Source organism: Odontesthes bonariensis, chromosome 16 (assembly GCF_027942865.1).
Source record: "Odontesthes bonariensis isolate fOdoBon6 chromosome 16, fOdoBon6.hap1, whole genome shotgun sequence".
NCBI classification, from domain to species: Eukaryota; Metazoa; Chordata; class Actinopteri; order Atheriniformes; family Atherinopsidae; genus Odontesthes; species Odontesthes bonariensis.
In genome coordinates, this window is record NC_134521.1 from 15,219,992 (window position 1) to 15,239,614 (window position 19,623).

At 40.7% G+C, this 19,623-nt stretch overlaps 1 protein-coding gene across 4 annotated transcripts in view; it reads left to right on the forward strand.

Moving 5' to 3' along the window:
• Positions 1-19,623, forward strand: part of specc1 (sperm antigen with calponin homology and coiled-coil domains 1) — a 70,258-nt gene that overhangs the window by 31,361 nt on the left and 19,274 nt on the right. For all 4 annotated transcript variants that reach the window (XM_075486361.1, XM_075486362.1, XM_075486363.1 and 1 more), the window contains 9 exons: positions 450-2,002; positions 3,272-3,479; positions 3,768-3,841; positions 5,323-5,498; positions 9,291-9,454; positions 10,142-10,242; positions 10,336-10,411; positions 10,893-11,037; positions 12,805-12,907. In XM_075486361.1, the coding sequence (XP_075342476.1) occupies positions 450-2,002; positions 3,272-3,479; positions 3,768-3,841; positions 5,323-5,498; positions 9,291-9,454; positions 10,142-10,242; positions 10,336-10,411; positions 10,893-11,037; positions 12,805-12,907 (2,600 nt within the window). The remainder of the gene's footprint in view (positions 1-449; positions 2,003-3,271; positions 3,480-3,767; positions 3,842-5,322; positions 5,499-9,290; positions 9,455-10,141; positions 10,243-10,335; positions 10,412-10,892; positions 11,038-12,804; positions 12,908-19,623) is intronic.

Here is a 19,623-nt window from a genome sequence, read left to right on the forward strand (position 1 = left end):
AAAAGTACATATTATTTTTATCAAATTAACAGATTTAGAATTTTAGAACTTATCGAGAGAGAGGTTTTAAAAGACTAACATTTTCGGCAGTTTATGGGGAGAAATACACTGAAGTGTTCATTGCTATTGTTTTCTTCAGTGCACTGTTGCAAATTTGAGTAAGAAAAGCCTTGGAATGAGCGTTTTTTATCCAAACACACTGTGGGTGGTTACAAAGTCTTTTGTATTTTCAACATTTCTCCGAACAGGGTCCGTGGTGTTGCTTTTCACAGTTTTCAATTTATGCTGCTACAGTAGATGTCACTACATCCTACACACTGGAACTTTATTTTTAAGGGGCTTAAGGTAGACAGCTCCACCAGATGCTTTGTGGATAGACTGCAATGAATACTACTTTTATTGTGAATTCACTTAAACTCTGTTTCAGTAGGTACTTTTGTTTGTTGCAGGTGCACAAGCAACCAAGAAGTCTGGAATCCCAGCACCGAGAGAAATATCCTCCGCTATAACAAGAGATCGCACCTCTCTTAGGGATCAACTGAGGAGCTCCTCTACAAAGAGAATGGTTTCCAGTGCCAGCACCTCTAGCCTCTCCACCCTTGCAAAGCAGACACGTAGTTCAGCCAAGTCCCGTGCTGAGGCAGAGGGCCAGGAGAAGGGTCTTCTGGAGAATCAGGTGAAAGAGCTGCTGGCTGAAGCCAAGGCTAAAGACTTGGAGATCAGCAATCTCAGGATGGAGTTGCAGCGCTGCAAGGGTAAACCCTCCACTCCTTCTTCTTTACCCTCACCCAACTCTGTTTCACACCAAGAGCCTGCAGCTGACCATGAGCAGGGACAGGTGGCAGAGGCCCTTGTATTGGTTGGGGAGCTCAGGGAGAAGAATGGCAAATTTCAGAGAGAGTTGGCTGCCCTCAGGGAGGAGAACCAGGCACTGAAAGAAAAGCTGCTGTGCGTGGAGGCCTCTCCTATATCAAGTACAAACACAAGCCCACCTTCAAAGCCTTTGGTAAATGGCCTGCCTTCAGACTCCTCAACTACCCAGCAGGACAGTCTACCCTCTACTGCCAGCCCTATCAAAACCTCTGTCTCCTCCAGCTCCGACATTACCAAGGAGTCCCCATCGCCAGACTCCTCAGAGTTTGAGAAAATCCCATCATGCTCAGAATCAGTGAGCAGTAGTGTCAGTGGAGATGCTGTTGTAGCAGTAAACAATATGGGTCAGGGTGTGTCAGTCCAGAGCCTAACGGAACAGATTCATAAGATGGAGGAGAGCCATCACAGCACAGCTGAGGAGCTGCAGGCAACACTGCAGGAGCTGGCTGACCAGCAGCAAGTCGTGCAGGAGCTCACAGCTGAGAACGAGCGCCTGGCTGAGGAGAAGCGCCTCTTGCAGACCTCTCTTCAGCAGCAGAGAGAGCGTCTGGAAGTGTTGGCCCAGAAAAATGAAACGTTTGCCCTAAGACTTCAGGAGCAAGCTCAGGCTCATGCCCAGAGGGAGGAGGAGCTCAATAGCCAAGGGCCTCGACTTGCAGAGCTGGAGCAGAGGTATGCTGAGCTGGTGGAGAGCTCTCGCTTTGAACGCGAAAAACTGGTGGACATCCAGCAGCAGCTCACAGGCAGCTTGCGGGCTTTGGAGGAGGAACACCAGGAAGCTCAGGGTCAGGTGTGCTGCCTCAAAGAGGAGATGGAGAGGTTGCAGGCCCAGCTGGACGGGGAGATGGAAAGCAGAGGTCAGGTATCACAAGCTGTAGAGGAACAGAAGGCGACGGCAGACTCGCTCAGGCTGGAAAACAGTAGGCTGAAGGCACAGGTAGACATTGAGAGGCAAAAGGTGGGTGAGCTGAAGGCCATGCAAAGTGCCAGTGACAGCACTGAGTTGCAGAATTTGTTGAAGACAGCCCACACTGAGAGAGACAAGCTGGAGGTGAAGCTGACAGAACTGAGACAGGAGTTGCTTCAGGCCCAAGCTGAGACTGAGCACGTGCGAACCGCGATGTCAAAGGTATGAGAGATGCACATGTACAGTTTATATATTCCATCACGTACATAAAAACATCAAGCTCTTGGTACTCATCTTGGTGGAGATAAAGTGATCCCTGCTGCTCGTCTGTTTGTTGGAAAGATTGAGCATTAAACTTGGATCATGAGCAAACGCAGAATCAGGATCACTTTAGTTAAAGTAACAAAATACATTGTGCTGGAGGATGCACTCTCTCACGTCTCTGTTTGGTCTGTTGCTTAGGCACACCATTTATATACTGTACAAAGAAAATGATGAATATCACTGATTTACAGAAGGCAGCTCAGTAAGAATGCAGTGTGTGTCTAACTATTTTTCTTTTTATGAATTCATTGATCATGGTGTGTTTGACAGAGCTTTTTCAAGTCCCAAAAGAACAATCTGTCCACTTATTCTTTAAAATTTTAATCAGCTGAGCAAATCAATTACTCAAATGTCAAAGAGTTACTGTCAAATTTAAGATCTCTCAACTGAGTCACCACTTAGATCAGTCAGTTTAATATAGATGATGACACACACCTCCAGTACATGAAGTCATGTTAGCTTTAATTGCTCTCACATGTTTCTCAGTAGTTACTTTGGTTTTCCCCTACAACACACTACAACACACTAGAGAAGCTGGGGCAATATTGGTCATGTTGTTTAAATGTTGCTCCAAAGGGAGGTGTGTGTCCATCAGCTTCATAAAGTCACTGCAGGACAGCGACTGAGGCCAACTGAAGGGTGGGTCACCAGTGTGCGAACATCTGAGTCATACTTTTGTTTGTCCTCTGCCACATGGATGTGAGCGTTAGGCCTCTGCAAAAATTCTCCTACAGACATAGTAATTTATTACAGCCACATGGCGTCAGTCGGAAAGTGTCCTGAGTGAATACATCATTTGCTTGTTTTAGTATTGTCCTCACAGAGGTCTTACAGTGATCTCTCACAACAACAGTCATCATGGTAACTGACTTTAGCTTCACTAACTGAAGTAAACAAGACAGTGATTCGAGTTTTTTGTTTTGTTAAAGGGAAAAAAAAACTCTTTATGTGGAAGAAAGGAAGAGCAGAGTGATGCTGTTGAACCATATAGGAAAAAGTGCCATATATGCAGTAAATACTGCCCCACTAAAGTGCAAAGAGTGACTTAAGATCCCATCTATTTATCCAATAGACAACCAACAGTTAGTACTACACGAAGCACTGCTTATGTTTTTACTCATGTTCATACTGAAACCTCCTCAAACTTCTATGTGTTTTCATACACAGCTGGAGGTCAAATGCCAGCAGGTTCAGGAGCGGGCCGAGAAGAGAGAGCAGGAGCTCAGTAACCGAGTGACTTCCCTGGAGGAAGCTGGGATCCAAGCAGAGAACCAGGTGAAGGAACTCAAGGAGACCATCTTCGAGCTGGAGGACCAGGTGGAGCAACAGAGGGCTGTCAACTGTCATACCAACCAAACTGTGCTGGACATGGAGAGTATGTACAGATGACTGGCTGTTCAGTTCAATATGCTGCTTTCAGTCGTAAATGTAGTTAGGAGACATGGATGAGTCAGTTTAGTTTAGGCTCAGTGTCCCACCTAACAAAGCTTATAAACTGGACTACTATAAGAAAACAACATACTGTGCATACAGTAGCACACCTTCCTTCTGCTATACACTGACTCCTGTATGAAAAATGTGAAGCTCAGAATGACTGCTGTTTAAATGTTTAACAACAGAGTTAGGTAAGCCATTCTCAAAGATATTATATTTGCCATTGCAGATCTTGTCAAAAAGATTGAGGAGCAAAAAGCTGAAGCAGAGCGACAATTGAAGATTTTCAACAGGCAAATGAAGGTAAGAAATCTTTAATAAGCAGGTGTGTAAAGTTTCAAAAGCTTGAGTCCTTCTAAATGTGTTTTTTAGGCTATACACTTTAATGCAATTATGACAATATTATGACATTTTTTACTTTAAGTACTTTAATTACTGTCTGACTTAAAGGTAGTTATGTGAGACGACCTTTGATGGATGTTTGTCTCACCAGTATATTCTACGTGCACAGCTTATAGGTACATATGCAATGATTTCAGTTAATCCAAAAAAAAGTTGTTCCTCTCTTTAGGAAATACACGTGGGCAGGGTTAATAGGCATCCACAGTACAGAGAGAATTGTTCTTATCATTAGTGTTACCGATGAGTCACACTAAATGACATTTAAATTGCATTTTTGGTAAACAAGTGATGTTCAAAAGATTTTGGTTGGAATTTCACTTGAAGGTCGTGATGATGTCCCAGGTCTAAGTTTTTCCTTATCTATCTATTTTCCTTTTAGTCTTCCTTCCACAGAGCATTGTTCAGATAGCACTATGGAACATGCTGTTGGGGTGTTCACGCTTGACGCTTTGTATTTTTTGGCAGGTTCTGATTTTTTCCTAGAATATTCTTCCGTGAACATCCCTTCTGTTTGGTGACTGTCTTTGAAAGAGACATTATCAAGTGCAAAAAGTAAAATACTCCTGCATTTTATGGCTTTTATCTGTGGATACTGCTGATCTTTGGAAACTGTTTTTTTTTTTCATTTCTACCATTAACTGAACTGATTTCTATTAAATGGAACTTTGTTTAATCCTAAACTGAAATGTCATAGTGACAGTTTGCATTGTTGACCAAATGAAGATAATTCAAATGACACCTAAAGAATGGGAAAAGCTCCGAACAGGATTTTAATAATTATTTTGTATGTCCATTATAACACAAAATAAGATTAAAAGACGTAATCCCAATGTCTGTGGTGCCTTTTAACCAGTCAGGCAGTTTAAGTCGTTCTTTTTACTCATTTCTTTTGACTTATGATTCATCATATTTTCCAGTCTCACAAAATAAACATGGCAGCTTTGATCAGCCCAACCATGACGAGAGAATATGAGCCTTTTGGCATCTATTCCCTTATAGAATAATTATTGATGAAATAGCTGAATCTTAGCACTTTTTTCCAATATAAATAGTAGGATAACAGTGCAGTGAAACATTACTCTGTATATAATTGACATTTATGCTTCCATCTTAGTTTAAAACAACATTGATAATGATAGAGAAAAGTAATTAGCAGGCATGTAAATGTTTTCCTGGTGTCTTCAGTAAGAAAATACAAAATTGTATCATTTGCTGATCAGATTTCCTATTTAATTTTAGCACCAGTGACTAGAAACATCCAACTACATCCAAATGGTTTACACTCATTTTCTATGTTGTTCTATTCTTTGTAATCTCAAAGGTGAACTATAATCTGTCTGCTACACATCCACCTGTCCTAATCCATTTGTTTATGTATTTAGGATGAAAAGGAGGAGTGGCGTCGTTTTCAGGCAGACCTCCAGACGGCAGTTGTCGTTGCCAACGACATCAAGGTGGAAGCTCAGCAGGAGCTGCGTACACTCAGGAGGCAGCTTCAGGAGGAGCAGGATCGTAATGCCAAGCTTTCCGCAGACCTCGAGGCCGTGCAGGGAGTCAGGTACCATGTCCGCCTTGATCCACCTTCTTCAGTCCTTTTTACACCCAGCTGCCCTTGTCAAGCATCAGGCTGCAGTTCCTTTTGCTCTGAACATACGACAAACATGTGAGATACCTGCCAGAGTCTTGCCATATCTCCTTTCAGGGTCAGTGGCCCGAACAATGATAACTCAAAAAGAGTCAAGAAGTTCCCAAATTTCCTATCTGATGTAAAGCAAGATCATTCAGAACTTGGTATTTCACCAGATTAAATCCTCTGTGTTTTAAAGTTCAGGTTTCTGGGATTTGGCAGACTCTGCTGGTCAATCAGTGGTCTCCTACTGTATTTCCCTCTTTGTATTCTACTTCCTTTAAGCTGCTGCCATCTATGTTTCCTTCTTTGACATGCACTCTTGGTCTATATCAACATTCAAATCACAGACTCAAAACATGTTTTAACACTTTTTTATTACTTGAGGAAGTAGGTTTGGTGCAGATTTGCTCTAAACACATACACCATTTTGATCCAGAAGTGTTAGAAAGAAATATTCCTCAGATATGTGTATCTCATGCTAGATTTCATACAGTGTTGGACCGTGGCCATGCAGTATTGTGAGTGGCGCATTTATGAACAGCAATGCATTAGTTTGCGTCTGAGTATGTAAGTGTTAAAGATGCAGTTGTTTAACATACTTATATATCCTGAAAGCAGGTGAATGCCATAGTGATTTTGATGGTTTTGTTTAATTTCATTGTCATGCCAGGTCGAGTTCTTCTTTTGTGAAGTCTGCTTAGATTTGCTTCTAAATAGCACTCTGGTTATCTGTGTGGCCGGCTATCGTATATCCTGTTAGCAAGCAAATCTCTAAATAATTTAGACTTCTATCAGTTTGTAAATTTTGTGTCAGTAGTTTGAGAAGATAAGAAAATATGACATTTAATTTAAAACCAGATTTAACTTATGTTCAGATTGCCAGCAGCATGTGTATATTTAGTTACAGCACTGGTCTTAGACCATGTCTAAATCGCCAACTGTCCCCAAGATTAGCTGTTATGCTGCGTCCGCTCCCCACCTCCATCAGCTCCCTGTGATGACTCTGTCAAAGATGTCCCCCTGACAAGCCTCCCTTTGTAAAGTCCAGGTGAGTCCCCAGCCAGCCTGCCTCTCCCTGCCCTGTGTGCTGTTGATGCTCACTGACCTTCTTATCTTTGTTTGGCTTCATGCTGCTGCTTCAGGCTGTCTGACTCTGTCTGTTTTTCCATTCGCTGGCTGACTGCACTTTTTAGGACTATCATACCCTTTTGGTTTGCTTTTCCTGGCTCTTTAAACCTGTAGTCCAAGTAGATGTATCTGGCGCCACCTGCTGTTCTTTGGATGAATAACCCCCTACTTTTTTGATTAAAAGCAGGATGGGCTGCACGGGCATGATCGGATTGAACTCATGCTTTGTGTCAAATGATACAGATACATTTCCATAGCATCTTCATCACTGGGTGATTTGGCACAACTTGACATTACATTATGATTGACTGAATTAATCCTGTGAGGTATGCATGGAGCAACATTTATAAAAGTGCCCAGAGGTCTGGCTTTCAAAATAACTACATTAATAAGAAATATAAGGTTTATTGTTTAGAATATATTTCATGCTGTATTTGTGTGCTGTGATTCAACTTCTCTCTTCTTTTACTTTTCAGATTAAACACCGGAACCACTTTTGATACCAAGACTGCAGTTGAAGGGCACTAGAGAAGTACCTTCCCCTCAGCATCATGTGAAGACAGTATTATTGTTGCACTTACTATGTTATTCAAAATGCAATGTGCTTAACCAGTTTCATTGTGAGTCACTGTGCAGTATAGCTACAGTACACAAAGAACGTCTCGTGATTTGGCTTCCATCTCTCTGTGTCAATATTTTGGAGCCTTTGTTTTTTTTTTAAAGAATACTGTATTTGTCTTTCTCAATGAATGTACTGATGTTTGTAGGTATGTTTGTACTGTAATACTTTCATGTTGTGGAGATGACACATGTTCGACAGACTTCTTTTTATAATGTGTGAAGCTGCTTTGTGCCTTTCAGAAAGCTGAGAAGATAGAAAAAGCAGGACCTGTTAAAAAAAGATAAACAGCATATAATTCGATATGGTGCTGAATATTCAGCCTTTAGCAAAACTGAGGATTTCTCATTATTGTGCTAGAATAACAGTGAATTTATAATATCAGAAAATCTACAAGTCCAGGCAAGAGCAACATAACAAAATTAAAAGTCCAGTTTGTATTATCAGAAAATGTTGGTCACTCTTGTTTTTGTGCTGGCCCCTAATATATTTTGCTTACTGTTTCTGTATGAGTGAAATAACTGTCACTTTGACCTCTCTTTGTTTACCTTAAAACTGAACATTTACATAGAACGAAAAGCTTTTGTTTCTTCAAAGATTTAACATTGGCCTGCTATCAGAAATTGCAGTTTCATTTTCAGCCATTAGATGGCACGATGTAATACACATTTACCGAGACCTGCTTAAATGCCTTTCAACATTATTATGTTATTATCTGCTCTGGTTCTGTTCATTGTTTATTTTTGTGATGATTTCTTTCCTATTTACAATTATCTTAAATATCGTACTGCCAATATTAGAGGTTACAACTGCTATGAACCTAAACAGCATACCTCAGGGTAATTTTTTACTCTCCTAAAATAAACCAAAAGGTTTGATGGTCCATTTTAGTTCATAGACCAAGAAAACTGTGTCGCTGGATTTTTATTTTATTTTTTTCCACTGTTCTTTGATTGTTAATTCATATCTAATATATAGCTCCTTTTTAAAAAAAAAATAATTAAAATAAATAATATCAGTTAAATCAAATTAACCACACAGACCTTCTATCTGAACCTAAGAGGTCACTCAAGGCTCTGAAGATTATTTGTTATTGATGAATTTTAATCAAAATGTTCAAACAAATTCATATATTTCTCCTTTTATGTATTGGCTACAAATGCTGTGATATCACACATCACATGGTTGATTTATCTGATCTTTGGACAAAGTCTTTACAGAATATTGCATACTGTGGTAGTATATTGGAATGAGGTTGCAGGTTTGTCTTACTGTCCAAACTCTAAAAGCCATATTATCCAGCCAGAGAATAAGGTACTGGTGCTTAAATTGTTAACATTTGGATATGCACTAAAGCACCCTAGAAATTATGAGACATGTGATGAGTCATTTCGTTTTGTTGACCAATACGGAGTATGTCCTGTTAATTTATTCTGTCAAGAAAGTCTTGGCTGGTTTTATGCCTGTAAATTGATAAAGAAGTGTTTGACTGTTGTTCATCCATGCAGTAAATGAATAAATGAAATGACACCAGCCCAACTGCATTTGTGTATCTCTACTCATTCTGCTTCATAGAGGTGAGTTGAGGAATTTCTTGTCATTCATTCTTCATCCATCACTGATGAAAAGGCTCCGAACCCCTCCAAAGTCCCATGTTTACAAGGGCCAGCAGGTGGGAAATGTCTTGCTGACTGGAGTGCTCAGGTTGCAATTCCAACTTTAGGTCTATCCCTAACTGTCTTATTGTGAGCTCTTCGGGTCAAACTAATGATCTTGTCAATAAACTGAGCAGACTCTCCGTTTTAGAACATGCATTGATACTGATCAGCTACTTGTCCCAACAGATGAGCACTAAAGTGACGGGTTTTGAAAGTCTAATCCCTGGGTCACATGCCGTGTTGACAGATCCCCCACAATCACCATCATGTATTGTATTGTGTCTATACAGAAACCCTGTTCATTGTGTCTGCCAGGTCCCAAGGTGATGAGGTGAGAGTGTCCGACTTCGATAACAACAATCACTGGTGCGGCATCTCCATGATCCCCACCACACCCACCGACGCCAGCGGAGATGCCAGCTCGGAGCCCGGAGCTACTGTCAAATCCCTCATTAAATCCTTTGATACCGTTGGACAAAGTGAGCAACGAGCACCTCAACACACAGACACACGCAGTGATGAAGCATCCCACCACATCACTGTAACCGTAGAGCAGAACAACTGATGAGCTGCTGTGATCTTCGGCATGAATATCTGTCACTTCTCTGCAGCAGAGGCAGGTTGGAGGGATTCTGGTATTTGTCAGTAAAATCGTTTGGACACCCATGGAGAAGAAATCTGTGACTGATGAAGTATTTTAGAGCTTTAGTTGCTATACCTTTGGAGATTATTTATCTTGTCACTTGTTTACTCGGCAAATTCAGCGTGTTTCACAGCATAAATAGGAAATATTACACTATTGCTAACAGAAACACTAAAACTAGAGCTTTTCCTGAGTAGGCATCATTTAGATTAAGAATATATCATCAAAAAAAAAAGCAAGTAACACCAACAATCCAACCAAAAGTGATCATGGTGGAATTTTGAGACATTTCAATATTCATTTTTTTAAGATTTGACCCATGGCCCTGTTTATGTTTATTCATAGAGATTTATTTATTTACTATGTTCCAGTCTTACTGCTTTATTTGTCTACTGGTCCTCTGTATAGACAGAACTTGCACAAATATATTCACAGAATGCCGGATATGTTAACTTACTAATGCGGGATACGGTGCTACAGGTTTTTTTTTAAGTGGTACTTAATATGATACTGGATCTTACAGATGGAGCAGGACACACAGTTCAAATGCATTCCTCACCAAGGAGCCCGCTGAGTGGGATCCCTGTACGCACTGCACCAGCTGCCGCGGTCTCCCCTATCCAGGTATTATCCAACTCATTTTCCTTTAAAAATCACTTGCACAAGTGAAGTTGTTTCAGTCTGATGAGGTCCCTCTTCTATTTTGTCTTCTTTTAGAGACAATCATACATAAAGCCACTATCAAAGACACTGGAAAAAAGAATTAATCATGGAGAATTCTCTCATCCTCATGGTATGTAACACTTGGGGTTTTTGATATGTAGCCATGGTGCTGATTGACAACCATCCATTAGCTTAACTTTATATCACAGATGACCTTTATCCTGCTCCACCGTGGCTCCAGATCAATTTACATGTGTGTCCATATTTTATTAGCTGTCATGCATGAACAAATTATGGTTTTATGGTCAAAGTACTACTATAAGGCAGTATCCTCACTGAAAGATAAATGAAATGGGACAATGATATGCAAACATCCGGCTTCTGCTGTTTTTTCTCTTTGAAAAACAAATATTGTAAATGTATTGCCTTACTCTTTAAAATTCTGTCAAACAACTCACTGGGGACTTGTTTGCTAAACTCCCTGAGGAATTGTTTTAGAAACAGTCTTTCCTGAATAGAAGCACACATTTCCAGGATATGCTTTGTCTTCTGAGTCTTTTGTCACATTCTTCTGTGTCTGCTTCCATTTCACGGATCCTTTGATTCAACAGATAAGTTGTTGAGCTTTGGGGAGGACCTGAAACCTAACAGCCTTATGAGGAAAAGCCCTTCTCTTGAGTCTGTAATCAAAAGCCCTGCTTCCTTCGGCAGTCGAAGTGCATCCATCAGCTACAATAAAGGCAGTAGTAAGCTCAGGTGAGCTGCCTGACACACAGTCCAATTTACAAAAAACACTTAACTGTTTGGATCAATTTGGAATCATTAAAATGAACATACGCCAGACTGTAGAAGTCCTGTCACTTTATTTGTCTTGTGATGTCTCTGCATGCAGTGGTAGATTTAAAGTACCAGCACATCATATAAATATAAATGCACACACTATATTGCCACCACTGTTGATCAGACACAAGCGGCTTTTATGAAGCACATGTAGTGTTTTCTTATCAGAGAGGGAAGAGAGTAAGATGTTAAACACACTTGCAGCCTCTGACTTTTGGCATTGCTGCCTTTCATTTTCATTTACACACCAGTCCAATTTGTGTGCATTGTAACACTCCAATATAGTAGCAACAAGTTCCATTTGAGGTAGATGAAGTTAAGCTTTATGTGTTCACAGTGAGACAGTAAAGTTTGTTAAGGTAATCAAAGCCTTGGCCGTCACACTGGGCTATACCCTCAGCTTAAAAAGACAGCTGATATCAACGAACACCACTGACAGAAACTCAAAAACCTGTCTGTCCAGCTTTACTCGGTCTTCACCTGGTATAACGATATTACCTGGCTGTCCTCTCTTCACCATCATTACAGTATCAATAAATCCTCATATATGCAAATGTGTGCGACTGCATTGCAGGCTTTCTCAGAGAGCTCAGCAGTGGTCTGTTACCATGTTTGGATATTTTGGTTATGATATAATTACTGTAACACTGATGTCGAATGCAAATTTTTGACCCTACTGGAATATTTTCATTGGACAGGACCTTGCTGTAATGGCATTAACACAGAAAAACACAGAAATAATAAATTCAGCTGGAGAGCTGTACTGACGTGTGAAATGTTTACCATGCTCAGAGCAACGACCGTGTCCCATGGTCTTCCCATGGCCTCAGCTTCAGCGAAAAACCCAGGGGAGCAAACCCTCCCAATATTACTACAGATAGGCTTTTAACATATCCGTTTTACTTGTAATATTGTTCATTTCTCTCATCAACACGAACTGCAGTGCAGTTAGTTTGATGTCTTTCAGCATTGAAGTTTGAAACCAAAAAGATTGTCCTAAAGCTTTCCATCCCACTCTTAAGGACTCAGACTGGTCACTGTATAGAGATGGCTGGTCTCCAGAGTAACTGAGCCAACTCTGAACTCCAGAATAAATAAACTAAACCAAAAAGTCTTCAAAGCGGTTCAGTCTTCTAATGATAATATAAGATTTAAAACATTCCCCTCAGTATTGAAATGTCTTGAATTTATAGGGGGCTTAGTTTAATTCTTTTATACCAGAATTTATTACTAATTATATCTATAATGGTACATACTGTGCATAGCTTGAAATTAAATCAATGCCCACTTATTTTCGTGTAATTAAGCATAATTTGATGTACCTGCCTCTTTTCTGATCTAGTATGGACTTTTTTCCCTTTATAACTTTGCCATAAAAGAGATATTTGCGTAGCAATAAATAGAATTCACTGTTCTCTGGGAACAGTCAGAACATTTTAGGAGGATTTTTATTAGGAAAAATGCTTCCTTAATTGAATTGTCAAAGTTGTTAGAGCAACATTAGACTCACAGTGATGTCATTTATGAAGCTTTCTCCATTTAAGTGTGCACCCAGGTTTGTGTGTGGGCGTGGAGATGGAAAATCTTTTACAGCAGAACCAAACATTGCACATGTTGTTCTCCGCTGACATACTGCAACTGTCCTTCTTTCTCTGATTGTGCTTCGTGTTTCCCTGGTGACAGTGTGGAAAGAAAGGACCCCTTGGCCGCACTGGCGCGGGAGTACGGAGGATCTAAGAGAAATGCTCTACTGAAGTGGTGCCAGAAGAAAACAGAAGGCTATCCGGTAGGGATCACAGGCCAGAGACCTCTCTCAAACACAAGACTTGCTCCATACACTTTCACACCCTGCTCTGCTATACACCTGTTTGATTTGAAACTTTATTTCTTCAGGTTTTCATTTAAAAGTGAGATCACAGCACCCACTACCTCCTCTACATAGCACGGGTTTTATATTGATTAGTCTGCCTAAATTCTGTAGAAATTCTTTTAGCTATGGCTGACGTGTTACACTGTAAAGGCACATGTTAGGTTTGCAGACACACCATTCCCCGAACTGTCATCTCACGGTGGCGCAGCATTAATGAAAATAATGGAGCAAAGCCCTCACAAAGTAGAATTATATGTTCGTGTGTATTTATCTAACCCCTCGGGTTTATATGGGTGTCCATTTGTTTATGTTTTCTTACTGTGTTTCGTGCCCATCTGTGGATCACAGAGCTATTTGTTGACACTTACCTTGCTTAGTTGCTCCCCTATTATCCAGTTTAAGGAGCCAATTAAACCCAGCAGGATCAGAGATTTTCCTGTGCATTCATCAGGTTTGTGTGCCAGCATGTCAGCTAACCAATGCTAAAATTTTTACAAGCCTCTATAAAAAGAAGAGGAGTCGTTTCAACACTCTGACAGAGGATTCCTTAAAGAAAAGCCTTTTTGATTCCTGTTTTAACATGCAGCAAGTAAAAATTATTTTTAAGAATTATTGAATGAGCTGTCGGATCAATAGTTTCTATTTCTCAAGCAGTGCCGCTCAGTGAACTTTTAGTCACCCTCTCATCATATGAGGTCGGAGCTTAATCAGATGGTGCATGTGTTGGTAAAAACACGCACAGCAGATGCTCTGTGGTGGAAATGTTGGATCAGACCAGCTAAACCGATGACCTGTGTCTGATATGGGGATTGTTTTTGACATTGATCGTTTGGCTGCAGGAGCTTTTATAAAGACAGTAGTTTGTGATGGAAGCTCACTGGTTTTTATGATTTTTGAAGCAGCAACTGGATGCTTGATAATAGTTTTATTCAATCGTTTTCAGTGTAACGTGCTGATAGGAAATGTTTTATACCTTTTTAGTGTGATGCAGTAAAAGAGCACAGTTACTCAGATACTCTCCATCGCTGCCTAATTTTGGACAGATTTTTGTTAAATTGTACACAGATGGTACTGTACATGTTAGTTCAATTCAGTACATTTCAGTCCAAAACATGAAGCCCTTCTTAGAGCCTCATTCCTATGACTTCACTATGGAATCTGTGAAGATTTAACTCCTTGGGGTGTTTCAGTCTGTAGCATAATCAGCTCCCTGCTGGAGTAGCTGTATTTGATTTGGTCTGTGATCCTTTCTGCTTGTGCATTTCCTCCGTGTACACCATGTTCCTGACTTTTGTTGGATTTATCAACAGTGTTAGGCAGTTAACCCTATGATGTATCTATCTCAAGTAAAATGTGTGACTATTTTTCGCAACTGTGCCCTTAAGTTTCCAAAGAAAAAATGCAAACATAATATGATACAGAGAATAAGCACTACAGGCTGAACGCTCTGTATGTTATTACATCAAACACAAAGGGGGAGATCAAGACAAGCAACTGAGCTTAAGACCTCTTTGTAATTTAGGTGTGATGTTATATAGAGCACAAAGTTCTGAAACTCAGACTTAGAAGGATTTCCAAAATAAGTTGAGGATTAGGAGCTGAACTTTCTAAAAACAATCAGCACAGATTTCCAAAATCTGCTCTTGTTTGCCTTTTGACATTTTTTCCCTTCTGGTGAATTCCATTACTTTCCAGGGGGATTTGTGTTCTTAAAAATGCACGAATATGTACTTTATTTGGGACATTTGTGTGTGTGAGACAGTTAAAGTAAGTGGACCCCATTTGAGAGCAGAACATGTGACTAAAATTTCCTGCTTGAGTCTCATATCAGGCGGTGAGAAAAGGTTACTGTCAGGGGAGGTGTAGAGCAGCTTCAAATATCTGTTGAAAAGGTTAGGATGCTGAAGTGTAACAAGGCCCCTGTCCATATGGCAAACACTAATTAAAGGCCAAATGAGCAGAGAGACGAACTGAAGAACCACACTGTCTGTAGCTCCTGGACAACAATGGCTCAGATCACCAGAAAATACACTTGCAAGAAGGTTTCTTTGTCATGCTTGTGTTCAGTTGGATAATTGTTCTTCTGTTTTCTGCTGCTGACTAAGATCAGAGAGGTAATAACTCAATACTAATTAGCTTTTTAGTTGAGTCAGTGTGTTATAATTTCTGCTTGGCCTCCTCGGGTCACATAATTGATAGTCTCTTTTAGGGGGCAGCTTTGACCATCGCTGTTCACTTTCCATCCTCTCTTTGTCTCCAAGCGGTGGAGTCAGGAAACAAGCTCTTATATCATGCCCATCAGCCAGCTCAGAGCCAGAAAAGCTGTTGTGTGAGACAAAGCCAATGGGAGGTTCAGCCTCGTGCCAGTTGTTATTACAGTCCTTTTGTTGGCAGATCTTGTGGTCAAACAGCAGCATAATTAAAGTGAAAGAGCACCTGGGTGCCATTGTAAGCATTCTAGGAGATAATTTGATGTTTTATAGTAGCCGGGGGGACAGTAAATCAGGGTAATTGTAGCTGGACACAAAGCCTGATGTCATTCTTTGCCTCTTTACTGCAATCAATACATGAATCACAGAGATGAGTGCTTGTAATCATCATAAGTAGTATTATTAGTATTAGTAGATGTATGATGTGCTAAAACAAGTAGAATGACCCTTTATCACACCTTGAATAGTCTTTCACATTAGGTATCATGGCTCTTCAAATGCATGCTTCTTTAATCATTATAGTGAGGGAAAAAAATTGTTACCATGTGTCTATAACGTGGTCTGTGTGTCTTAAATCGTGTGCAAGTAAAGGCTCGGGTGTGTGTGCACGTCTGTGGACTGGTGGGTATGTGTGTTGGTATCATCATATGCTTAACATAATGGATGACATATGGATAACATAGGTCTCTGTAGATACTGTGACTGTTGATACAGTTTGAGGGAAATATAGAGAAAACATAGCTTGCATGTGCACATGATGGGCATGCCTTCAGCATGAAGAAGATCCCCTGAACCCCTGAGGAAGGGACCCGTGTGCGAAGCGGTTTATTTATTCATCAACTGCATCCATGCCCCAGGAACGAAGAGCTTCTGCCAGCAGCTGAATGCCTGACCTGTGGTAAACTCTCGGGGGAGGATGAGATGTGAGCCCAGACAGGCTCTGTCACCTCAATTGTCAGATTCTGGGAAGAACAGATCGATCAGTGGAGACCTTAAAAGCAGGCTCTGATTGACTCTGCCCTGTGGGAGAAACTGATGGGGCCTCTGACAGGAAATTAGTATTCACATGGGACCCTCTGTAAGTCAGCTTTGCATTGGACATGCACACATGTAACACAAGACTACTTCTTCAAAACTTCTATTTTATTTACTTCTAGTTTTCAAGGCCGTTTGCATGATCTGACTCTGAAGTGCATGTTGCTGTGCGGGAAAGTCTTTTTTCTGATTTCTGTTTCTGTGTGGGACTTTTTCCTGCTCGCCTTCTCTTTATATTATTTAATGGCTATTGTGGTTAAAAAGCTAAAACTTAACAATCTGGACTGCCTTTCTGCCAGCTATGATATGGTAGGTCTTACAGTTTTCACCTTGTGAGTGGTGCTTTTGCCTTTGTCAGAGTTTGGCAGGTGGGCTGTCGGTCCGTCTGTGGGCAGATTTTGTCAACACTGTAGCATTGCAGCTTTGCAACAGTCAGAAAAACTTTAAAGACTTCATCTTGAGTTCAAAAAATGGGTGTGGTTGGGAGAACTCTGGCGCCGCCGTTGGTGCGATCCCTTTGCAAAGATAAGCTCTCAGTATGCAGGGGTTGGACGACAATTTTCAGTATTTTGATCTCAACTACAAAGTTACTGCTACAGCACTATGTTAATCACAAGACCTTCCCACAACCACACAGAAAGACATAAAAACACCTGCCATGGTACCCAAAACGGCCTAATTGGTAGTTCCTGCCACAGTGGTGTAGGTGTCTCCAAATATATACATCTATATGCATTATCTTGATAAAGATTTTTCACATGGAGAATTACAAAAGCGATTCAAAATCAAATAGAATGTGATGCAGGGATATAAAGTGGACCTCACCCTCACGATGACTTCAGACAGACAGATATATAAACACCCGTCGATGTATCCATAACTAATGTCTCCAGGAACACAAGCTGCACATGAGACACTCACACAGAGACTGACAAGATGAAAACAAGAAGGCAAACCTTCTGCTTGTACTTTTGAAATATTAGCCATTTTTGCCTACATTCAATAAGCAAAGTCTTTCTTGAGCATTTGGTTTGTTGGACAAACAGTCTAGCTTTGAGATGTATATTTATCGAGCTCTTTGATGTCTTAATTTAGTACAGCACCGGACACTTTTTACATCTTTTTTTCTCAATTAACCATAGAAGCCAAACAAAAATAAATGGACTGTTTGCTCAAGATGGGAACAATGAGCAAAGGCTCTGAACATTAGGCTCAAATGGGCCTGAAAGAGCACAGCTTATCCGGCCTCATCTGGGAAACTCACACACACATGCTCACAAAGCTATTGAAGGACAGGAACGGACCCCCAAGAGAGTGTGGAATGGAGGTCAGACATCGAGGACGGGAAGAGGATAAGAGTTCAAAAAGTAGACATTACAAAGTCCTAATAATGTGGGAGTTACAGCAGAGCTGAAACCAATCCTTACTTTTATTGTTGATTAGTTTGGTGATTATTTCCTCAAGTAATTGAGAAGTTGTTTGCTCTATAAAATACCAGTCACGTGTCTTGTTTTGTCCACAACTTAAAGATATTCAGTTTGTAAAAAACCTAAAAAAATACCCTTTTTGGTTGGTTATCAACATAGCTTGCCTAATTAATTTAGTTGTTGACCACCAATTGAAAAATTCATCAATGATTACAGATGATAAAAAATTATTGTGATCAAGATCATATATAAAAGACTGAAGGGAATTAGAGCCGATGTCTGGAATATGACAAAAATGTGCCCTATTATTTTTTCCTTCAATCAGCCATTCTTGCTTAAAGGGATATGCCACCCCCAGGCCAAATTAAGTGTATCCCCGCATTCCCGAGACATAAATAAGTGTGTGGGAGCGCTTTCCTGGCGACCCAGGCATTGTCCGAATCTCACAGCACTGACCACTGCTTGGTTGCGCGTAATACATAGGCCTACATGCTAGCGTGCGTCGCCACTCGAAATATTTCGCCCAACGTGAATTAATTTACTTGATTTACCTTCTAATTATTGTGTGAGTGGTGTACTTTCACATCGAATGCAAATGACTGTCTAAATCTACACGGAAGGTTTGGTTTGCTCATGTCGGTTTGGGACTAGTTTCCAGTGCGGAAAACACAGCCGAAGCACACTCCCCGCTACGTCATATATACCCCCCTTCACGCTGGTTTGTTTGAAGAAGTCGGGGGTGGGGATTCCCAAAGACGTAGCGGGGAGTGTGCTTCGGCTGTATTTTCCGCACCTGAAACTAGTTCCCAAACCGACATGAGCAAAACAAGCCTTCTGTGTAGATTTACACAGTCATTTGCACTCGATGTGAAAGTACACCACTCACACAGTAATTAGAAGGTAAATCAAGTAAATTAATTCACGTTGGGCGAAATATTTCGAGTTGCGACGCTAGCATGTATGTATTACGTGCAACCAAGCAGTGGTCAGTGCTGTGAGATTCGGACAATGCCAGGGTCGCCAGGAAAACGCTCCCACACACTTATTTATGTCTCGGGAATGCGGGGATACACTTAATTTGGCCTGGGGGTGGCATATCCCTTTAAGAGTCCTTTGGATCCAGGTTTGAAGTCTTGGCTATCTGGCCTTTTCAAAAAGAAATACTGAGAATATTTTAATAAGCGGTTGAGTTTAGTGGTCATTAAATCCACTTGGTTTGACCAAGAGGTATAATATACTCGGCAACAAAAGAAAGAAATGTTGAGATGCCTGATTTAAGGGACACTGTGACATTTTAAGAAATACGCTCGTTAGATATCTTTTATCTTTTTTTGACCAGCTTAGAAGACAGAGTTGAGAAAGGTCAGAGATGTCCAGGATGTCACTCAGGGGAAGTAAAATAGGCCGAAGAAAACTGGCTGCAGAACTCCTTGAGTTATTATGTTGGAGAAATGCAACAGAAGTAATCTATTTGATCCTATGTGATCCTCCCGAACACAGGCTCTGTCCCTGAATCTGCTCTGTGGCCTCATCTGGTACCCTGTTTTCATTTTCCATTCCCATTTACAGCCCTTCATTGCTCATGACAGATTCATTGAAATGTAGAACATCAGTAGTGCACGGCATGAGTGGATGTTTGTAAGTGTGTGTGGAAATGCCCAAATAAATTAACAACCAGTTTTAACCATGTTGAAGAAGGAAAGCTGCCCAGAAAGAGATCTGAAAGGGCTGGTTCTGGCTTTTCTTAACTCCTCCCACCTCTCAGGTGCAGCCAGTTATTTACAGTAAACCCAGGTAATTTCAGGGCAAGAAAAAGAACCAAGATGGTGACCCCCCCCCCCCAAAAAAAAACGAATCTTTGAATTTCCCCCACGGGGGATGAATAAAGTATTTTCTATTCTGTTCTATCACTTTTTTAATTAATAATTGTTAGTCATATGTTTACTTTGTGAACTACGAA